Source organism: Phocoena sinus, chromosome 10 (genome assembly GCF_008692025.1).
Source record: "Phocoena sinus isolate mPhoSin1 chromosome 10, mPhoSin1.pri, whole genome shotgun sequence".
In the NCBI taxonomy this organism is placed as follows: domain Eukaryota; kingdom Metazoa; phylum Chordata; class Mammalia; order Artiodactyla; family Phocoenidae; genus Phocoena; species Phocoena sinus.
In genome coordinates this window covers 64729595-64750522 of record NC_045772.1, presented here as the reverse complement: position 1 = coordinate 64750522, position 20928 = coordinate 64729595, and the positions used below count along the sequence as shown (strand labels likewise).

Sequence of the window (20928 nt, the reverse complement as noted above, 5' to 3'; positions counted from 1 at the left end):
CCCAAATTCCTGGGGGATCAGGATTGTGAGAGATTCCTGAAGGAGCCAGAACTTGGTGTTTGGCTTGGGAGGAGCCGGGGCACTGGAAAGACCACCACAGGGGTTCCTGGGCTCACGCACGGCAGGGGTCGGAGTAACAAATCTCGGAAGACACCCTGCCCCTCATGATACTGACAGGTCTTGGAGTAGTCACGCTCTGTGAAGACGCTGCAGTTTTACCTTGGCAAGAAGAAAAACAGAGGAAGCCCTCTGACCACAGACGAGAGAGGTCCACAGAGCCCCCAGACTGGGGCCTGCCTCCTACCCCAGGCTCTGCCACTTCTGACCCAACCCACAGCCCAGAACAGCTGCAGAGAACAGGGAATTTTACAAAGACTTTGACTTTTATTGATATTTAAATATATTAAATATTTCACTGAAATACATGGTATACACTCCCTCCCCCCCTACACACACACACTGGTTACATTATAAAACCAAAGTCCATGGGCCTCCCATCCACTGACTCCCCCACCCCAACTGGCGAGGAAGGGGGCAACGTCAGCCCGGGGGAAGCACACGGCTGGCACTGCGGTACAGGGAGCCAGGGTGTGGACAGGTCCCTCCCACCTGGCAAGAAGCAGAGACAAGTCACCCAAGACTGCAGTCTTCCCACTCTGGTCTCCTTACAGCCTCATCCCCACCCCAGGACCCCACGCAGAACCTTCCTGTCCAGGGATGTGGCTGAGGGAAGGGGGGTTGACTTTCTGTCTGGACCAACTAGTCTTTTCCCCTTCTCCTGCCTTGGCTAATGAAGTGACCGATGGCCCATTTGGTTGATGCATGAAGATCCCCCAAAGCAGGCTTCTGCAAGGAGCTAGAGTCAGAAAGGACATGAGAAAGGGCAAGACTACCACCTTGGGTGGTAGGGCAAGACAAACCCAGCAACTCTGGGACCCTCTCTCCTCTGCCTCTCTAACGCCTCAAAGACAAAGCGATCTTCAAGCAAAATCCTGGCTAATGCCTCTGGCTTAAATAGGTACAGACAGAGAAACCAAGGCACCAACTAATTCAGTCCAGAGGCAAGGAGATTGCAGGGAAGAGGGTAAAAGGCAGGCAGGGACAGGAAGGGAATCTAGGGTCCAGCCCTCCTAACCCTCCTGCCAGCTCTTGCAGGCTTCATGAGGTCTGGGGAGCGCGGAGCACGCTAGGCTCAAGCTGAAGGCTGGGGAAGGCTGAGGTCCAGGTTCCCCTCCCTTAGCCCTTAGTACCAGAATCTGGGTCCTCAGAGGGATCCCATGCTACCCCAGCCCCAAAGCATACCACATCCCAGGACACCAGCTGGGGAGCCCAGGAAACTCCTGAGCCTCTGCCCACCAAAGCCCAGACAGTTCAAGTGCAAGGAGCACTGTGGGCCTCAAGCAGGCGCTTGGGTCCCTGCCTCAGGCAGGGAGACAGTCGTGCTGCACATGTGGCCCCCAAACGGCACTTAGGGATTTGGCACAAAAAGGACTCCTCTCCCCAGGGCCACCCTCTTGCTACCACACCCCATCCCACTCCTGTGCAACAAGGGCATCTCTCTCCATCCCTTGAAATCAGAAATCCTGCCTTATTCCCAGAAGACAGAGGCCCACAGGAAAGAGGCAACCCAGGGTGGAGAGCCAAGGAGCAGGACCACAGAGACACACAGACCGGGAAAACAGACACACACAGACCACCACGCACGCACGCTTACACAGACACGCAGACCACCGCGCACGCACGGTTACACACACACGCAGACCACCGCGCACGCACGGCTACACACACACGCAGACCACCGCGCACGCACGGTTACACACACACGCAGACCACCGCGCACGCACGGTTACACACACGTGCAGACCACCACGCACGCACGGTTACACACACACGCAGGCCCTCCCCAGTGCCAGAGGCGTGGGAGGACAGGTTTGGGATCAGGGCCATCTTCCTCCATGCCCTGGCCCTTTTCTATTTGGCAACAGAAGGGGTAGAGATGCTCCGTGCCCCCTTGCAGCAGACAGCAAGAGAGCACTGGGGCAGAGTGGCCCGATCCTGACCTTCGGATCGGTCTGGCACCACCCCCGTCCCTGGCCGGCCTGCGCTCTTTGGCACCTGCAGGCGAACATCCAGCTCCTGCTCTTCTGACATCCCCACGCACACGCTTGCTCTCCGGCTGGGCATTTTCACAGTACCAGTGAGACCAGATGCCCCTTCCCCTGGAGCTGTGCAGGAAACGGGGCTAATCTGAGCTGGCAGAAGTCCCTTTGTTCCCCTTTGGGGACAGATCATGGGACTAGGATTTGGCAAATGGAAACATTCCCCTGAAATATGGACAGAGCTGGGTCCCCAGAACATCTCCCTCCCGTGCCCTGTGTCTGTGAGGGAGACCTGGCTGGGGTAGGGAGTGCCCAGGACCCATGCTGGGGATGCAGGCATAGCAAAGGAAGGCAAGGATGGAATAGGCACTCTTCAAGCCTGCCCCAGTCTTTATAAAAATGTTCCCAGGAAAAAGAGGGAAAGGAAGGGCCCAGCCCTGAGCCAAGTGCCCAGACAGACAGGGAAAGGGCGGGCGTGGCAAGCTGCCATTTCAACCTTTCAGGCAGGAGACGTCCCCCTGCCTCTGCTGCTGCCCCTCCCCTGCTCCCAAAAGCTGGGAAAAAAGGAGAGAAAACAGCCCTACCCCAGTTAAGAAAGAAAGCCACTTGCATAATCCTCTTGGTATCCCCTCATTCACCAGCCTGAGGGCAGACGAGCACGGTCCAAGTACAGCCTGCTGGGGTGTTCCCTCTTGTGGTCAGCAGGGTCTGGAGGCTCAGCCTCCCCCAGCGAGCACAGAGTCCACTCAAATGCCCACCTTGGTCCTTTCAGCCGAATTTGCAGCTGGGCCCTGCTAACTGCTGGGGCCCCCATTGAGGAAGTAGGTGGTCATCTCCCCCTTGCCCTTCACCTTGACCACCCCTCGACACTCCAGCTGGTAGCCCTTGGCCGCTAGAACCTGGTACAGGTCCGTGGTCACCTGGGGGGGGGGGGAGGGGAACCTGCTTAGCCCAGGATCCTTCCCGCTGCATTTGCAGGAGTCCAGGGGTTCTCTGCTCATGCCAGCTCCCCTCCCCCAACCCCGGCTCCACCAACCAGAGAACAGCGCCACCCTTCCCCTGTCCTAGCTGACTGCACAGAGGGCCCTGCGGAAGCCCTCTGGACCCATACCCCTCCCAGCCTCTGCTCACATCCCCCTCACCTGGATTCGGTCGGGGACCCCCGTGCTGTCCATGCGGCTAGAGACATTCACTGTGTTCCCCCAGATGTCATACTGCGGCTTCCGAGCCCCAATGACGCCTGCCACAACTGGGCCCATGTTCAGCCCTGGGGTAGGTGGGGACAGCAGTAAGAAATCGAGAGCTCGATTGGCTCTTCTGCAGTCAGCCCAGGGAGGCACCCACCTCCTGGCACCTTTAGAAGGACCCAGGGAAGAAACTGGAAAAGGGACAAGCCTCCTAGTCATAAAGAATGGAAGATGCGGGCATATCAGCTGAGGAGCTCCCCTGAGTCAAGACGGCTATGCTGGAACAGCAGCTAATCTACCGATGCGCGCTCTGTGCCAACCACTCTGTAAGCGTTTTACACTATCTCATCCTCTCAACGGCCCCAAAAGGTAAGTATCGTCATTCCCACTTTACAGAAAAGATACCTGAAGTTTAGAGAAGTTATACAACTTGCTAAATAAGCCAGCTAAGTGGAACAGCCAGAATTCAAAGCAGACAGTCTGACTCCAGAACCCATGCTATTAACCATTCCCATCCACCAGTGCATCTGAGAGGGAGTGCCTCTTATCAGACTGGCCACAGAAAAGGACACGGGTACTGGAGTGTAGCTAAACCTGGTCTTGAATCCCAGTTCAGCCATTTACTAGTTGTATGGCCTTGGCTGAGTTATTTACTGAGAGTCCATCTCTTTATCTGTAAAAGGGGATAATAATGTGAGAATTTATATGTGTTTAAAAAAAAAAAAAAAAAAAGCCTGGGACAGTGCTTAGCACAGAGCAGGCCTTCAATAAACGATCTCCGTTCTTACTATCAGACAATATAGGAGGTGGGAGAAAAGGAAAGCCCCACAGGACTCCCGACGGGGAATATGAGACGCCATCCCCAGCCTGCTGCCTCTGCTTCCCCCAGAAACGGCCCTGGGAAAACCTGCCATCGCCCGGGCCCTCTCACCGATCTTCATCTGGAAATTGTTGAAGGAGTGCTCATTGATGTGCTTCATCTGCTCCATGAGCCGCATGGCGTAGTCGGCAAGGGCAGTGATGTGGGAGCGGCCCACCTGATCATAGGTGCTGGCGTTCAGCCCAGAGGCAGCCATGTAGGTGCTACCAATCGTCTTGATCTTCTCCAGCTGCCGGAACCGCTCCTCGCTGATGATCTGGACAGCACAGGGGGACCTGGCTGTCACGGCAGACAGGCCAAACCCAGCCCTGCCTCAAGCCTCAATCCTTGCCACGCCCTGGCCCCCTTCTCCACTTCCCTGGCTCAACACTCCCCTCCTCTGGGTAAGTGAGCCCCGCTTCCGGCCGCTGCTCTCAGTGCAGGACTAAGGAGCCGGGAAAACGGCCTCCCTCACCGGGCAGCCGTCAAAACCCAAGCCAGGACTGGAGCGCACAGCTCCAGGTCAACTTCGGCAGCTTGCTGCAGAACCCAGAACCACAGGAGGGCTATCAGGCATCAGTGATTCCAACCCTCACCTTTGCGGAAACTGAGTCCCAGGCTGAGGAAGTGCCTTCCCTCCAGAACAGGGAACAAGCCCTTCCTGACCTGGATGTTCGGGTCACTTCTTCATATTTTGCTTCCATTTTCTCTATTCAGGGGATCATCTTGCTTACTTGGCCTCATGGGGCCACAGTCTACAGATTACCGGCTTCTTCTTCAATGACCCCCACCTGCTACCTATCCTGGCCCCTCCACAGATCCTCACGTCCTCCTCTGCTCCCCAACAGTGATGACCCTGCCCCACTGGGGCTGAGCCTGCTGCCTGTGACACCTTCGTGAGCACCTGTCCCTGCCTCCACTGTACCTCCCTTTACTCCTACCCCTGACATCTCTGCGTCCCATCAGATCTCCCTTCCTCCTCCCAGAACCAACCATCCCCTCCAAGCCTGGCCTTCTTATCCAAAGTTCTCCCCACTCCTCCGGTCCCCAAGTCCCCCCACCCTCTGCCAGCACCAGCCGACTGGATGAGTACCTCATCGAAGTCGGCGATGATCTCGTTGAGCAGCCGCAGGCACTCGACACCCTCATTGTTTGCCTCTAGCTCCACGTAGAACTCAGAGAAGTTGGCAATGGAGGCAAACATGACGGCCACGCACTCACATGACTGATAGTAGAGCTCATCATTCCGGCGCTCCCGGGCAAGGAAGTGGGCGGCCACGTCCTTGGGCAGAATGTTATGTAGCAGCCGCCGGTTGTACGCCTGGAGCTCCTCCATCTCCTCCTTCTCCCCTGTTGCCTGTGGACACCACACCCATCACCCACTGCCCAACATTCACAAGGCGTGGGTGCAGCGGCCAACACCTGGAGATGGGCATCAGAGGGAACCACGTGGAAGAAGAAAGGCATGGACAGGCCTAAGGAACAGGCAAAGAAGTAGAGGGGGCAGGGACAGGATGAGGCGGGGGACAGGGGACGGGAGCAGAGAAGGCATGGAGCCAGGGTGGGCTCGGGGCAGCCTGAGCCCTGGTCGGCCTAAGAGATGCCTGGCGTGGCCCAGGCTCTGCCCCTAGGATCTTCCCCCACCCAAGAGGCCCACCCAGTCACCTGCAGTTTCCAGAGGAAGTCCAGGCGGGCAGTCGATTCCACCTGCTGGGCATGCAGATACAGCGCCAGTGCGAACACCAGCAGAATCACAGGGGTCATATATTTGAGTGCCACCCTCCCTGCAGCTGAGCTGAGGGAAGCAGAGGCAAGCTCAGTGTCTGAAGGAGGCATCTGGCAGCCCCACCCTTTGCTGCCCGCTACAGCCCTCACTCACCAGTCCAGCGCGCTGAAGGTCTCGTTGGAAGAAGCCCTGGCAGGAAGACACAAGAGACAGAGTCATCGGTTCTTCCTGGGTTGCCGGGTCGGGGCATGGAAGGGGAGACAGAAACTGCATTTACTGAGCACCATAAATCAGGCACTAGGCCAAGGCTTTTGCTTCTATTAACTCATTAAGGGCAGAGGTTCCACTCCTGGCTCCTCTACTCACCAGCTATGTGACCTGGAACAAGCTGCTTAACTCTCTAAGCCTCGGCTTCCTCATCAATCAACGAGTGATCAGATCTAAATACTGCATGCGAAAGGCTTAGCAGAGCGCTTGGCATCAGCAAGCCTTAGATAAACGTTACTTATAATAATCTTTACAACTACCTTGTGATATAGGTGGCATTGCCGTTTTACAGGTGAGGAAACTGAGGCTCAGAGAAGTTAATTCAACGATCCAGAGACACACAGCTAATAAGTGGCAGAGTAGGGATTCAAACAGCAGACTCCAGAGGCTTTTTCTACCGCACCATATATTTCTACCACATACCCCGAGGGGTGAGGTTTTGCAGAGGAAAAGCCAGTGTGTTGTCCCAGGCAAAGCCCTCAAGCGGGAGTCAGGGTTATGGTTCCTTTCCTAGCCAGGGCTCTACCACCAAGCAGCTGCGTGACCTACAGGTAGTTAAGAGTGGATATGAAAGCAACATGCAAATGCAAGAGGGAATTTTTTTTTAACGTCTAGCCTAAAGACCAAGGGACTTCCCAGGACTGGGGTTTCCCTGAGGTGACTGTTGGGGGTCACGTGCTGCCTCCTTTCCCCCCACATGTGATGGGTGAGTGGTAGCATTCCAAGGGCAGAGGGCTCATGGTGACCCAGCAGGGTCAAGAGGCTCCTGGGGGACTAAAGGGGCTGCGGATAAACTCACAAGCCATGGACGCCAAGCAGCAGGTCATAGTTGTCAAAGATGGTGGCCGGGGGACCCAGCAGAAGCAGCACCAAATAGATGAGCCCCAGGACAAAGATCATGGCCAACTTCCCGATGCTACTGACGTGCAGGAAGACAGAGCTGGCCAAGAGACTCAGTAACACGCTCCCGACGAAGTACTGGGGAGCAATGGCAGAGGCAGTGTTGGGCGAAGGCAGAGGCCATGGCGCTCCCGTGCAGGGAGAACACTGCATGCCCCCGCCTGACCCAAGCTCCCCTCCACAACCTCACACCCAGACCTCCTTCACCCTCCACACACCCCTAAAGCACACCGGGGCCCCGGGCTGCTCCGGGAGTCGGAGACTCTGGTGAGATCCTGGGTCCCCAGTGCCCATCACCAGGCCTGGTACAGAAGAGTCGATAACCGGAGCTGATCAGGAGCCCCCCCACCCCACCCCTTCCGAGCACCACTTGGACACCTCAGGGAAGCTGCAAGTGGGTGCGGTGCCCTCACACAGGGGAGCATCCAGGCCCAGTGAGTAATTGAGCTGCTGCAGGTGGCAGGCGGTGATGTCAGCAGGTGTTAAATTCAGCATCCCGGCTGCACAAGTCCGTATGGGGGTGTGGTTACAGGTGAACTGCAAAAGTCGGGGGAGGTACATCAGGGTAACCGGGGAGGGGAGGGGTTACAAGGGCCATGCCTTATAACTCAGGGGCCCTATACCCCAGGGGCCCAACTTCTCACTGAGGGATGACAAGAGGTAGGGGGGAGCAAGGAGAGAGGACAGGGGTTAACCTCACCCTTGCCTTGGGCAGGAAATGCATCTCATTCCTCTCTGTACCCCCAGCACCCAGAGTGCTTGGAACAGAGGAGGGGCAGAAAAATTCCCACTGGAACTTTACCATGTTGGCGATGGCAGAGATGAACACAAGCAGGACGGAAAAGATGCCAACCGCAGTGCTATGTGCCCGCGAGCGGACGATGCTGCGAGACAGACGTCGCAGGGCCTGAGGGAACAGCTGCCGGGAGTCGGGAGACAGAGAGACGGAGGCCACGTCAGCCAACGGGTAAGGTCACCCAGGGATGGGGCCCAATGGCAGAGGCTCGGCCTTCTCCTCCCTCCCCGCCCTTGGCCTGGCCTCCCCCACCAGCCCTGGAAGGCCCCCCACGTACAGAGCCACAGGAGTACACGGCGCAGGTCAGCACGGTGACCAGCAACAGCAGGAAGACACTGGCATAGATCCCAAGCGTCAGGGCTGAGCTGGGGCGGAAGAGGGCCGGGGAAAATGTTACTCCGGGAGATCTGGACATCCTCGTCCCACTCCCTGGGCAGGCAGGACGTGGGCCCCAGGGACTGTGTGCTTGCGAGGACGTTTAGGAAGGTTGTGGGAAGTGGTAGCGGGAAGAGAAGCCAAGCGAGGAGGGACAGGGCTCTCACGGTGGGAAGACGAGGAGCTGGATGAAGCAGATGAAGCAGAAGACCAACAGGGCACAGGCCACGTAGGCTCCGAAGCGGGGGTCCACCTTTCGCGAGTACTGGGGGAGAGGAGACTGAGCTGGGCGCTGGCTCCGCCCTGGGGAAGGCAGGGCACTACCAGTTGGCCCAGTTGATATGAATCCCCGCTGTGCCCTGTGGTCACCTCCCCACTCCCCAGAAACCTCACCTGTGCTCAGACTTCCCTGCCAGGGCCTCCCTCCTCCCCCAGCCCTCCTCCTTCTGCCCTTGCATCCCCCAAACCTTCTTTTCAAGATCCTCTCTCTGGAAGGTGAGCAGGAACCGGCGCACGTGGTCCTTGCGCAGCTGATCGATGCTGCGGGCATCGATGGCACGGCCCAGGAACTCATCTACCTCATCCTCAGGGTTCAGGGCGTCCTGGGCACCCCGGCTGAGGGCAGGGGACATGGCTTCACCAGGTGCCTGAGCACTGCCATGTGACAGGCGATGAGAAGGGAGGGGCACAGGAAGCACTCAAAGAAGGAGTGTGAGCGGGGTGGGTGGCACCCGCTCCCGTTAAGACACATCTAAGGTCCAGGGAAGAGGGGGATCTTGGCTCCCCGCAACCCCGCCCCAGGGTGCAAGTGCCTTCGCCCAGCCCTTCTTCCCTGCTCAACAACCTGACTTACTTGTCTTTGCTGGAATCATCAATGCCCTGGAGAAAGGGACAGAGTGTGCGAGTGAGGTGAAGGGCAGGCGACCTTCACCTCTACAATCCCTTCCCCACCCAGCACTGCGCTGACGGCTCTCCCCATAGACTCTGGGGGGATTGGGACCCCTGGGGTGAAATCATCCCTCTATCCCCAATTCCAGAAACTACGGAGACGGCAGCCATGATGGGGAAGGCAGAAGAGGCAAGGAGGACACAGTGCTGAGGGAGACAGGAAAGCGAGGCCCCAGGTCCCAGCGCCGTGGGCCCCTCACCATCTGCCGGAAAGCCTTGGAGTCCTTGGTCCGGGAGAAGGTGCGGTCGGGCACCCAGCGTGGCATCAGCCCCTCCACGGAGTTGGCCCGCGCCCGCTGCAGCTTGGCCAGCATGGCCTTCTCCTCTTTCTGTGTGGGCAGCACGGGCACAGGCTGGGAAGAGTGGCCCGGAGAAAGCCTCTGCCAGCTCCCCCCATCTGCCCCTCTCCCCGTCTGCCCACCCCCGCCCTGCCCCGGCCCTGACCCGTTTCTGGCTGGCTCCCAGGATGAGGAAGGTCTCAATGTGCTGCTCCTTGAGGTAGGCGTTGCGCTCCCCGCCACGGCCCGGCTCCACCTCGTAGTCCCCGTTCAGGTACTGCAGCGTGGCCCGAGTGATGTGGATACGGCTACGCGGGACAGGAGGGTGAGACCCCTGCTCTGCCGGGGCAGGGGGGGGGGGCTCCCGTCCCTCGCCCCCTGGACGCACGCTCACCCGGCCCGGCCCCCAGCCTCCATGTGATTGGCCAGAGTCACGTCATTGGACCACACGTCGAACTGCCATTTCCGCAGGCCAAGGACGCCGCAGTGCACGCGCCCGCTGTGGATGCCCACGCGCATGTTCACGTTCACACCTGTCACCTCGCGCACCAGCCTGGGAGGAGGCGGCCTGGCTTAGCTCCCGGCACAGTCCTCCCCACTCCCAGCCCAGAGCCCAGGCCCTGTGCTCGCCTTGGAGCCAAGTGGGCAAGGACAGACCTAGTCGCAGGGCACACGGCACACCCGCAGCAGGACACGGGCAAGAGGCTGCATGGGGCCCAAGGACAAATGTTTGGGAGCCCTGTTCACCAGCAGGGGCCCAGCAGCATCTTATGGGACTGAGCTAGGAGAGGAGGAATCACTACCCTCCCTTTGGGCCTACTCAGCTGGCATCTTCTCCAGCCCAAATCCCCCTCATCCTGGCTCCGCCTACCCCATCCCGGCTGGCTGGAGTCTAAGGTGCACATGGGTCTTCACACAGGCTGAAGAAAGACCCTTTCCCCTCCCCAGTGATGGATCTCCAAGACAGGGAGACAGCCAAGGCTGAGAAAAAGTCCCGAGGACACATCAAAGGGCAGGAGCAGGTTGGGGCACCCTCAGTTCCAGGAAGCCTGGGAGGGGACGGTGCTCACGAGATGGCCTCGATCATGTCCACCCCCATCTCCACGCAGCAGTGGGCATGGTCTGCCCGGGCCTCCGGCAGCCCTGACACACAATAGTAACAGTCCCCTAAGATCTTGATCCTCAGGCAGTGATTTTCCTAAAGGAGAAAGAGTTGGGGGAGAGTCACCTTTACTCCGGCCCAGCCTGCCTGGCCCACTACCCTCACTGCAGATTCCATCGGCCCCCCTCCCCCAAGGCCGCTGCCAATGAGGCTTGCCCTCACCCCGTCGGCCCCACCCCCAAGCCCTAGCACCCTCACCGCAGCCAGCTTGTCAAACCGGGCAAAGAGCTCGTTCAGGGTCATGACCAGCTCCTGCGCCGTGCACTGGGATGCCAGGCTGGTGAAGCCTTCAATGTCCGCAAACAGGATGCTGAGGACGACGGCAGAAGATGGAAGGGCGATGTGGCCCTCAAAGACTCCCAGATCCCGCACCTCTCCCGGCATCCTCCCCACCCCCACCCTACCTGACGTTGTCATGCTTCTGGATGTAGATCCTGTGAAACATCATGTCTTCTTTCTTTGTGTTGATGTCTTCTTTCATCTCCATGGCAACATGCTGGGGCAACACAGACAGCAGCAGCCGCTCCTAGACCAGTGGTTTCAACAGAGGACCCCTATCTTCTTGGCCTCACAGTTTAATCCTTCCTGGTCCCTCCACATCCCCCAAACCCTCCCAGACCTCTCTGGAGACCTGAGCTTCCCTTCTGGACCGTGGCCTGACTCTCCCCCATTAGAGTCCTCAGCCTTCTCTGACTACACCCCACTCAACCCCTCAGATGCACTCCATCTACTCCCTCCCACCCTCAGACAGGGCAGGAACCCCAGTGTCAAAGGGCCTCTGTGGTGCACAATCGGGGGAACCATTCACACTATTCCATGGAGTTGCATGAGGTGGTGGATCCAACCTGCAAGCTATTCGCAGGTGAGATGGGGGAAGGCCGTGATCGGGGGGCGGGGGGGGGGGGCAGCCCCACCTGCTGCCGATTCTCATGCTGCAGGTGCAGCCGGGCCTGGATGTAACCACGGGTCTCCTGAAAGGCCTGGCGCTGAGACACCTCGGCCGGGTAGTGTGTGCAGATGCCAATGACATTGGTGCAGAGGAAGAGCAGCATGTTGGCACCGAGCTGCGGAGGGGTGGCAGAGGCAAACGGTGACCACCCCCGACACACACAGGCGCAACTAGCTAGGCTCTCTGCAGATGCACTGCTTCGGGGAGGAAGCCGGGATCCTGTGCCCTGTCTTTCCCAAGCTGTCCCCACCCCTGCAATACCTCCCCATCCCCACAGGACTCCAGCTCCCTGCCTGGATCACTCCACGGCTAGAAATGTGATCTTCTCACAGCTCCTGGGAGCAGAAGCACCCACCAGGGCCAGGTAGGTCACAGGGCCTGGGCCCAGCACACTGTCATTCCCTGCCCCACAGACACCCCAAACAAAAGACAAATGATGCTCCTTCTGCGTACGTGGTTCTCCTTACAGGACGACACCCAGGAGATCTGAGCTCTACATCCTCCTGCGAGTGCCCAGGACACGTCACCTCATCTCTAGGGGCCTGTTTGCTCATCTAGAACCTGGAGAGGGAGAATAAGATCTCCGAGGTCCCTCCCTGCCCTCACATAAATTAATATAATAATAATTTTATTATTATCATTACCGGAGCTAATTTGTTGCTTGCCTACAAATGTGCCTAGATTCTATAGGTGTCCTCCGTGTGTTAACAAATGTACTTCTTACAACGCTATGAAATCAGTAGCACTAACTCATTGGAAAGGTAAGGGACTCAGGCACAGAGAAGCTATATGTAACTTGCCCAAGATCACACAGCTGGTAGTAGCCAGTGTGGGACTTGAGTCCAGGAGAGTCGGACTCCAAAGCTGTGTCCTAACCCTACTGTAAACTGCATTCCAGGTTCCCAGGATTCCTACTCACTCCACTCACCTAAGCTCTTGAGGCCCAGCCTCAGAACCCGGGCTTGGGAATCATCAATTCTACTGACACAAAGAACCCTTCGGAACTGGGATGGGGTGCCACCGTGCCTGGCCACCCCCGACACTCGGCCCAGCCAGGCCCCAAGCCCCAGGACCCCGATCCTAGGATGTTCCGCCCTCAGTCGTCAGCAGCAGCACTGACTGGAGAGCAAGTCTAAGGGAAGCCGACCTCAGTGTTTCTGGAAATTCAGGGGTTAACCTGGAACTTGTGGCTCCACCCCAGAGTTGGCTGGGGCAGGGCTCTGGTTTGGGGAGAAGGGAGGGCAAGAGCACCAACTGGAAGCCAGGAGTTCTGGGCTCTTCCCGGAACCAGAACTAGTCCTGCAAACTTGGGCATGTCACTCAGTCTCTGGGACCTTGGTTTCATTTTCCTTGGGTAAGATGGAGGGGTCCGGCGAACCCCCAGCCATCTCCAGCTCCCGTCCTCTAGGATTGGCCTCCCAGCTTCCCTTCTCAGTCCAGCTCACCAGGGGCCCCCCTCCCAGCAGCAGGGGTGAAGAGGGGGGCACACTATCTCCCCCAGGGGTTTCTAAGAATAGCCCCCAGTGGGGGAGAAGGAAAGGGGGGCAAACCAGGCAACTTCCCTTCCTGGCCCCAGGAGCCCAAGAGGAAAATGTGAGTCATGGTGGAGGGAAGGGGAAGGGGAACAAGAGACCGAAATAGATCTGTACACAGACCCCCTATCCGACTGTGAGAAAAAATGGATGTCAGGGCACTGTAGGAGACTCCAGGCTGGGCTGGGGCACTGGGTGAAACTGCTCAGTGTGTCTGAGTGAGCAGGTCATAGGAGGAGGAAGGGGCTGGATCCGGGAAGGGGCTGACCAAGGAGCCTAGAAAGGAGGCCACAGCCCCACCCTACCCAGAAACCTGTAAGCCAGCTGGGTGCAGAGAACCTGTACGCCACCTGGATGTAGAATCTAGGCATGTTCTCAGCTCAGAGAAGTGGTATGGGCTGCCCTGGCCCCAAGGACTGACACAGGGCAGGGGCAGCTTTCTTCACTCGCCCACTGAGTGAGCCTGCAGCAGGGTGCCCCGGAGAGGCAGGAGACTGGTATAGTCCTGGCCTCCATGGGACTGCGCGTCCCCAGTCAGGCCCTGGGCTTGGCTCTGGGCACCATGCCAGCTGAGAGCAGGGAAGAGACACCCACCTACCCCAGCCAGCCAGAGAGGATAGGGGAAGGGAGGTACCACCTCCAAGCTCCTCCTTCCCCAAGAGGGCAGTCCAGCTCCAAAGCCCAGTGTGACAGCTACCCTGGAGAGAAACTGGGGGCTAGCAGTGGCAGAAGGACCCTGGCCCTTTAAGAGATCTGACAGTGCCCTGCGGGTATGTGCTCCACAAACAAACTGGCTATAAGGTTACTCTTAAAAAGGTACATTCTGTTCCACAGGCTGGGCAGGGAAGGGCATCATGCCAGAGCACCCAGCTTCGAACCCTGGGAGCCCCAGGCAACTTCCTCTTTGTAGGTGGGGCTGGGGTGGGCTATAGGCCATAAGCCCTGGGCAAAGCAGAGGCTGGCTCCCTCAAACCTTGAGCGAGACAGAGGACAGCACCATCTAAACCAGGGTGCCAATGGAGGGATCTCGAGGTGTGCTGGCTGGGGGGCTGTGCCTACAGCCGCTTCTAAAGGATCAGCTGGGCAAGAGCCCCTGTCCCTGGTCAGGGGGATGACACAAGACAGCCAACACCACCAGCTCACATCTCTCTGCAAGGGACATCCGGAAGTCCCTTCACTGGGAACCATCCCCTTCAGCATCCCCGCAGCTCCCTGCCTCCAGGTGAGAGCGCTACCCTGTCGGCTTTTAATCCACTCAGAGAGGGTGGGGCCCTGAGAGCAACTCCATGAGGTAGCTACTATTTTTATCCCAGTTTTACAGACTGGGAAACGAAGGCTGGGAGAGGCAAGGTTAGCTGTCTAGGATCTCACAGAGAAGAATGCAGCCCACTGGACAACCAGGGCTGCCTGCAGCCAAGCCTCTGCGACAGCCTCACCTCACACACCACTCTGAAGCCAGAGGTGGAAGCCCACAGGGGCAGAGAGCCTCAAGGCAGGCTGCCAGAGCCCTGGTGCCCAGTGGGAAGAGGGCGGGATGCGGTCGGAGACTAAAGCCCCTCGTCAACAGTCCAGCCCCAAACTACTCCTGGCCCAGGACAGAACTGACCCACTCACCACCTTCCCTGTCCTCCCGGAACTGGCCTCAGTCCAGGAGAGAGGCAACTCCTCCCTTGCTAACTGCATCCAAAACCTACTCGATCCCTCCAGATCGCCACCTAGAGCTGCCCTGCAGGGAAGGCACCAGGCCCTGAGTCTCAAGTGTCAACTTGGGGCCAGAGATGCCAAAGTCCGGATGTAGCCTACCCAGCCCCCTCAGCCCTGCCCCAACCCTGGGGCTGAATGTCACCTGCCCAGCTCCAGCCTCACATTGGGTCTCTACAGATTTCAAGGGCCTCAGGCTAAAGAGCTGTAGACTGTGGCCCACGGGGACAGAGCACAGGCTTTAGGTTCTGACGCCTTCCCTTCCCTTAGCAGTGCCTTCTGCCTCAGATCCGAAATGGAGACCCACCCCTCCTCCCAGATACAGCCAGACATCCCTCTTGCGTGTCCCCCCGTGACTCTCCCACCCTCGATTAGCAGACCCCTTCTCATTCCCACACTGGTGCCCCCACGCCTACCTCCCCGACCACCCACCTGCTTCCAGAGGAAGGCGTCACCACGGTTGAGTTGCCAGGCCAAGATCAAGTGCAGGGTGGAGAGGCCCAGGCCACTGAAGACAGCGGCCCGCATGCGGATGGGGAGAAGCGTGTAGGTGATGTAGACGAAGAACATGGGGCACCAGAGGCCTACAGAAGGGCTGCGGGGGCTGGCTGTCAGGGCGCCGCCGATCTGCACGGCTGCCAGGATGCCCAGCACCACATAGCTCACCAGCCACATGGAGTCCTGGCGGAAGCTGTGTCGATTGCACACCACCATGAGTGCCACGAAGAGGAGGGCGGCGCAGGCCAGCAGGGCCACATAGGCAGGCTGAGGGTGGGCAGGCGCCGCGTGGAAGGCCAGCAGCACGGCCATGAGCAGCACGAGCACCGCCATCAGCAGCGTCAGGCTGCTCTGGTTCATCTGGAAGAAGTACCTCTGGTACAAGCGCTCCAGCTTGGCCGAGCGGAACTGCTTCGACTGGAACACCTGCGCCAGCCGGCGCCAGCAAGCTCGCCTGCTCCTGGCGGCTGCATCGGGGGCCCCCTCAGCGGCTCCGACTGCCACGGTCGCCTCGGGGTCCTCGAAGCCCAGGGCCACGGCCCGCAGCCCCAGCTCCAGGCCCTTGCCTGGGCCACCCCTCCGGATGAAGGCCTCATCCTGCCAGGGGCACCGAGGCGTGGCTGCGGGGGTCGGGCTGGGTGGCTGTGCACCCTGAAAGCAGCTCATATAACGGGGTGTGCAGAAGCCGCTGGAGCGAGTCCCGCGGCGTGGACGCTTCTGCCCGTTGCGCTCGCCCCAGGCTGTTTTCCGTTCATCCACTTTGGGGACCAGGAGGCCACTAAACCATGACATCCTGCTGGGAGGAAAGGAATGAGGTGGTGTTAATACCATCGTTACTGCCGCCACCAGCAGCTTTCATTAACCGAGCGCTTCCCGCTACCAAGCCGAGCACCTCAGACGCATCCGCCTCCTGAAATGACTCTGAGGAAGACCAGGGTATCGCCAGCCACCAGGTGAGGAAACTGAGGCAGAGGGAGGTGAAGTCACTTGCCCGAGATCAAGCAGCCATACAAGTGTGAGAACCAAAATTCTAACCCAGATCTGTCTGACTCCAAAGCAGTTCATTTAAACATTCACCTCTTCCCTAAAAGGCACTGATTTCCTGGTGGTTACAGACCCACTCGAGTGCCTGTCAATGAGAAAAGCCGCCCAGCTCGGGAGAGAGAGAGCACAGCCCAAGCAGGGGCAAGCACCACCCCGCACCGGCAGACTGTTGACACTGGTGTCCCAGTGGAACGTGATCCTCTTGAGTTTTCAACAGAAGCTGAATTCTAAAAAATGGAGGCCTTAACATGACATCTCCTGACTTTTAAACATTGGCAAGTAATTCACATTTTTCAACACTGCAAGCCAAATAAATCACGTCTACGGAATGAATTCAGCCTGTGAGCTGCCGATCGGTGACCTCTGTACCACAGGGAATCTCTTTCCACATCCGTCCCCATCACACTCACACACTGTGCACACTTCACAGAGTTAAATTCAACTCCTCCCTCCGGTTACAGCTTCAACAAAACTTCCTCAGGAAGGTGTCCCAGCTCCCCCACCCAGACTAAGTTTGGTCCCCTGTTCACTCTCCATACATTTCCTCCGTGGTACTGATCACCATTATCATTAAATCATCCCTTGTTTAATGTGTGACTCTGCCCCTCTGACTATAAACGTTAGGAGGGAAGGGATGATATCTATTTTGCTCAGCGCTTTATCCCCACCCCAGGTACCCCAAATACTGAGCCTGGCTCATAGTAGGAACTCAACCAATTTATGAGTCGAAAAGAGAGAAAGAAACCAAGCTCAAGAGCACTGGTATAAAGAAGCTAACGTGAAATAATAATAACGATATGACTCTTCATCTTTCTCACTGCACTCCAGTCCTCTTAACCTCTTTGCTCTTCCCCAACACACCGTGCACGGGACAGCCTGGGACCTTGGTGCTTGCCGTTCCCTCTGCCTAGAATAAGAGCTCCTCCAGGTCACAGCTCATAAGTCCCCTTATCAGTGAGCTTTCCCTGACCACTCTATTAAAATAGCAACCCCCTTTCCTGGAGCTCCCTGTCTCTCTCCTGAGCTTTATGCTTTATTTTTCTCCACAGCTCTTATCAGCAGCTGCCATTCTATATATTTTTCTTATTTGTTCATTGTCTGTCTCTCCTAACTGGAATGTCAACTTCATGAAGGCAAGGATTTTGGCCTGCTTTGCTCACTGCTACATCTGTAACTGGTAGGGTCTAAATAAATGTTTGTTGAGTAGATAGGCAGGTAGGTGGGTGGATGGATGGATAACACTCCCATGCACTTTCCCTCTGCTTGAAACTTTTCGAGGTCCTTTCACATACCTAAGTCCATCTGATCTTCACCAGAACCCTGTGAGGCTCGTCCTGTGGCCATCTGGGGCACAGGACAGATTTGACAGCAAAAAAAAAAAAAAAACGAACTGAGGTCCACGGTAATTTTATACAGTTCTAGAGAACACAAGTAATCAAGTCAGCCCCGTAATCTCACGTCTCCAGAAGGAAAGTGTCTTGACCTGGGGGAAGGGGAGGACTCCATGACAACACCCTCAATGTGTCTCCCAGCTGAGCCCAGCTCAGGAGGAGATGAGGGTGAGAGCACTGCCACCCACGGATGCCTGCATCCCCACCAGGGCCACCCTCCTCCATGCCCACGGGGCACCCTGAGGGGCTCCTCGTACTTAAACCTGCAGAGCTAGCAGCACTGACATTTGTACCCACTAGGGGACAAGGGGGAGAATACCCAGAGCTTGCCCCAGGTGGTCACAGGACCAGACGCTCAAGCCACAGAAGCAGTGCTCCAAGCAGACACCCAGGGGCCCACCAAGCAGAAGGCGGACTGGGGACCTCTCTGCACATGGGAAACCCCCATCTCTGGTACACCCTCCACTAAGTTCTCTTGGCATCCCTTCTCCTATATCCCACGGAGCAGCAGGCCCTTCAACCCCTTAACATCACCAACGGCACCATCTGGAGGGACAGATCAAAAATCCAAGACTTTTGGTCAGGCTGACATTTGGCAAAGGTCACCAGAGAAAGTCTGGCTCTTCAAAACACTTCATTAGAAACAAGATCTTTGGAGTGAGACCACGTTTCAAACCTTACTGTGATTCTCTGCTAGCCTCGCAGCCTTGGACAAGTTACTTCACCTCTCTATGTCACTTTCTTCACCTGTAAAATGGGAACAATAAGAGTTGCAAGGAAAGAATGTAACAGCCCCCGTCAGGCATATAGTACACACTCAATAAACATTAGCTCTTCTCCTCACTCTACACCACTTTGAACCCAAAACCCTGCCAGCGTCCAAGAGATAGAAAGACAGGAAAATTGTGAGCAAAAACCCACACCTCCCCAGCCAGTCAGACGCCCAGCCCTATCAGTCCCTGTGTCCTCGGCTGTCAGTCCTGAGAGCTGCGTGAGACAGAGCCCAGAGTAAGCAGGTTTCCCACTGCCCCCCATGACATTTTGCTTCAGCCTCCTCCCCCTCGCCAGTCCCCTGACCTGTCCTCACCACGCCCCCACCCCACTGGCCAGACCTCTGTTCCCAAAGGACCTGTTTCTGGCCATGCTCCCAGCCCCCTGGAAGCACAGCCTAGCACGTGGCTCGTACCCACAGAGGAAGGCGCGTACACTGTCCAGGGGAATGCATGACCCTCCCAAGAACACTCTGACCCCACAAGTGGATAGCTTCAGAGATCTGTAATTGTCCAACCAACTGCAACCATCCCACCCTGGGCTCCATTCCAGGCACTGCCCATCTTGGAGAACTTACTCCTGGCACCCCACGCCAGGCTGGTACGGCAGGGAACAGGGCAGGGCACTGTTCAAAGCCACAAAACTTCCCTATATGGGGCCCCAACCCTCCTTGTCCAGGAACCCATCACTATGAACCACAGACCACCTCCTTCCTCCCCAGAGATAGGCTCCTAAGCTTGTGCCTCCGACCCCCTCCTTCCCTGGGTCCTGGTTTCTTTGCTCTCTCTCACAGATCTGCTACTCCAGGCACCACCGGCTCCCAAGGATGGAGCCATGTCCATTCAGCCTGGCAGACTGAGGCCCAGTGTCTCTCAGACCCCAGGTCCCTCCTGAACCTGGATCCTCCAGCCTGAGACCCAGAGTCTGAAGCAGGCCAGGGCCCAGCCCCAAGGATGGCTCTGCAAGCTGCTTTGCCCAAACTCTCTTCCTAGTCACCTCCTATTCCCAAAAGGTGGCAAAAGGAGGCTCCAGGGGATTTAAAAGGACTTCAGAAAGTTCATGGAAGAAGGCACTGCCCAGGCAGGGCACTTCAGTGCCAGCACTGCCCACCAGGCTGGGACGTGGGCCTCAATTCCAGGCCTGTCCAGATGTAAAGAAACCTCCCCAGGGCCTGTATCTGGAGGTCCATCAACCCTTCTCCTCCTTTCCCCAGCCCTTGGTCTCCCTAAAGACTGCACTGAGGTCCCACCTCCACCCCAACCATACAAACCCCACCAGGGCCCTCCAGTCACAGGGGTACTCCGGTAAGCAGAGGGTATAGGAAAAGAGTCCACAGCCTGATTCCACCTCTAGCTTTTCAGTCAGGCCCCAGAGCCTGTTCTGAATAAAGTCTGCCCACCCTGCCCACCCTGCAGCGGGCCTGGACACCAGCCCTTTCATTCCCAAGGTCTGGGGTGAGGGGAGGGGGACTCTTGCAGACAGAGGGCATCCCTCCCTCCGCCCAGGCTGCCTCCCCTTCCCCGAAACACAATCACACTCTACCTCAAACTCGGAGGCTCACCCACAGCCCGGCTGCAAAAACCTCAGGACAGCCCCTCCCCCAGTACATGCCTCTCCCCCTCTTCCCAGCAAGCCGGGAACTCGCCCCGGGTGGAGGAAGGGAAGCACAGGGCAGGGCGTGAGGGTGGGAGCCTTGAGCCCCGGACCCAGGACTCCTCGATCCCCCATCTCCTCCCGGACTTCCCCCCGCCAGCCTCGACGGCCTCGGGCTCCCCCCGCGCCGGCTTCCCAGCCCGGACCACAAAACTCCCGGGAGCCGCGCGGGAGTCTGCCAGCCGCACGGAGACCCGAGCGCCAAGCGCCGGGCGCCGCCGCCTCCCCAGACGCTCCTCCGCGCGGTCTCACCTGCCGGCTGGGGTCGGCGCCTCCCCGGGGCCTCCGCCCCGCCGCAGCCGCGGGCTCCGGCCGGCCGGCCGGCCGTCCCGCGGTCCTGCTCCGTGCCCGCGCGTCCCGGCCGCCCCTCCCGCCGTCCGCAGTCCGCCCGGCCCTCGCCCCCTCCCTTGTTGTCCAGCGCAGCCGCCCTCTACCCCGGATCCAGAAGTCCCCTCCCCGCCGGCTCCCGGACTCCCCGCCTTAAAGGCACAAGCTCCTTTTGTCTGGACACCCCCTCCCCTCCCCGGACGCCGGGCAGGGTGGCCGGCTCCCCTTCGAAGGAACGGGGTAGGGGTGGGGGAGACCGAAGAATGGAACCCCTCCCTCCGCGCGCCCCCTCCTCTCCTCCGGCCGCTCCCTCCCCCAGTCTTGGGAAAACAAGCGGCTACTGTTCTGGGATCAAGACCCCGGGAAGGAGCGGGCCGTCCAGACCGCTCCCCCTTCCCTCCACCCCCGGGCTGCGTTCTCCAGCATTCTCTTCCCACCCTCACCCCAGGGGTCCCCAAAGGCGCC

At 58.3% G+C, this 20928-nt stretch overlaps 1 protein-coding gene across 7 annotated transcripts; it reads right to left on the bottom strand.

Annotated features, from left to right (window-relative positions):
* Nucleotides 1–364: 364 nt before the first annotated feature.
* On the bottom strand, nucleotides 365–20491 carry ADCY6 (adenylate cyclase 6). 7 transcript variants are annotated; one of them, XM_032646192.1, is made up of 23 exons: nucleotides 20389–20406; nucleotides 18394–18459; nucleotides 15212–16073; nucleotides 11512–11661; nucleotides 11002–11123; nucleotides 10796–10907; nucleotides 10506–10633; nucleotides 9830–9988; nucleotides 9602–9743; nucleotides 9358–9486; nucleotides 9063–9088; nucleotides 8677–8824; nucleotides 8377–8474; nucleotides 8112–8199; nucleotides 7841–7957; nucleotides 7417–7575; nucleotides 6938–7116; nucleotides 6025–6060; nucleotides 5811–5940; nucleotides 5239–5502; nucleotides 4218–4422; nucleotides 3242–3366; nucleotides 365–3019 (listed from the first exon to the last, which is right to left on the bottom strand). In XM_032646192.1, exons 3-23 carry the CDS (start codon nucleotides 16067–16069, stop codon nucleotides 2894–2896), a joined length of 3501 nt encoding a protein of 1166 aa, XP_032502083.1. In that variant the 5' UTR covers nucleotides 16070–16073; nucleotides 18394–18459; nucleotides 20389–20406; the 3' UTR covers nucleotides 365–2893. The 7 variants fall into 7 exon arrangements, with proteins under 7 accessions (XP_032502083.1, XP_032502084.1, XP_032502085.1 ...); XM_032646193.1 differs by lacking the exon at nucleotides 18394–18459 and having other exon boundaries at nucleotides 20389–20491; XM_032646194.1 differs by lacking the exon at nucleotides 18394–18459 and having other exon boundaries at nucleotides 15212–16070; nucleotides 20389–20434.
* Nucleotides 20492–20928: the final 437 nt, after the last annotated feature.

Excerpts from the sequence above, each read along its gene's own strand:
- ADCY6 (XM_032646193.1), bottom strand. The coding sequence starts at position 16,069 with ATGTCATGGTTTAGTGGCCTCCTGGTCCCCAAAGTGGATGAACGGAAA. Across the intron at positions 11,662-15,211 it reads ACGCCTTCCTCTGGAAGCAG|CTCGGTGCCAACATGCTGCT; the intron begins GTGGGTGGTCGG and ends ACCCCTCCGCAG. Across the intron at positions 9,989-10,505 it reads GACATGATCGAGGCCATCTC|GCTGGTGCGCGAGGTGACAG; the intron begins GTGAGCACCGTC and ends GCCTCCTCCCAG.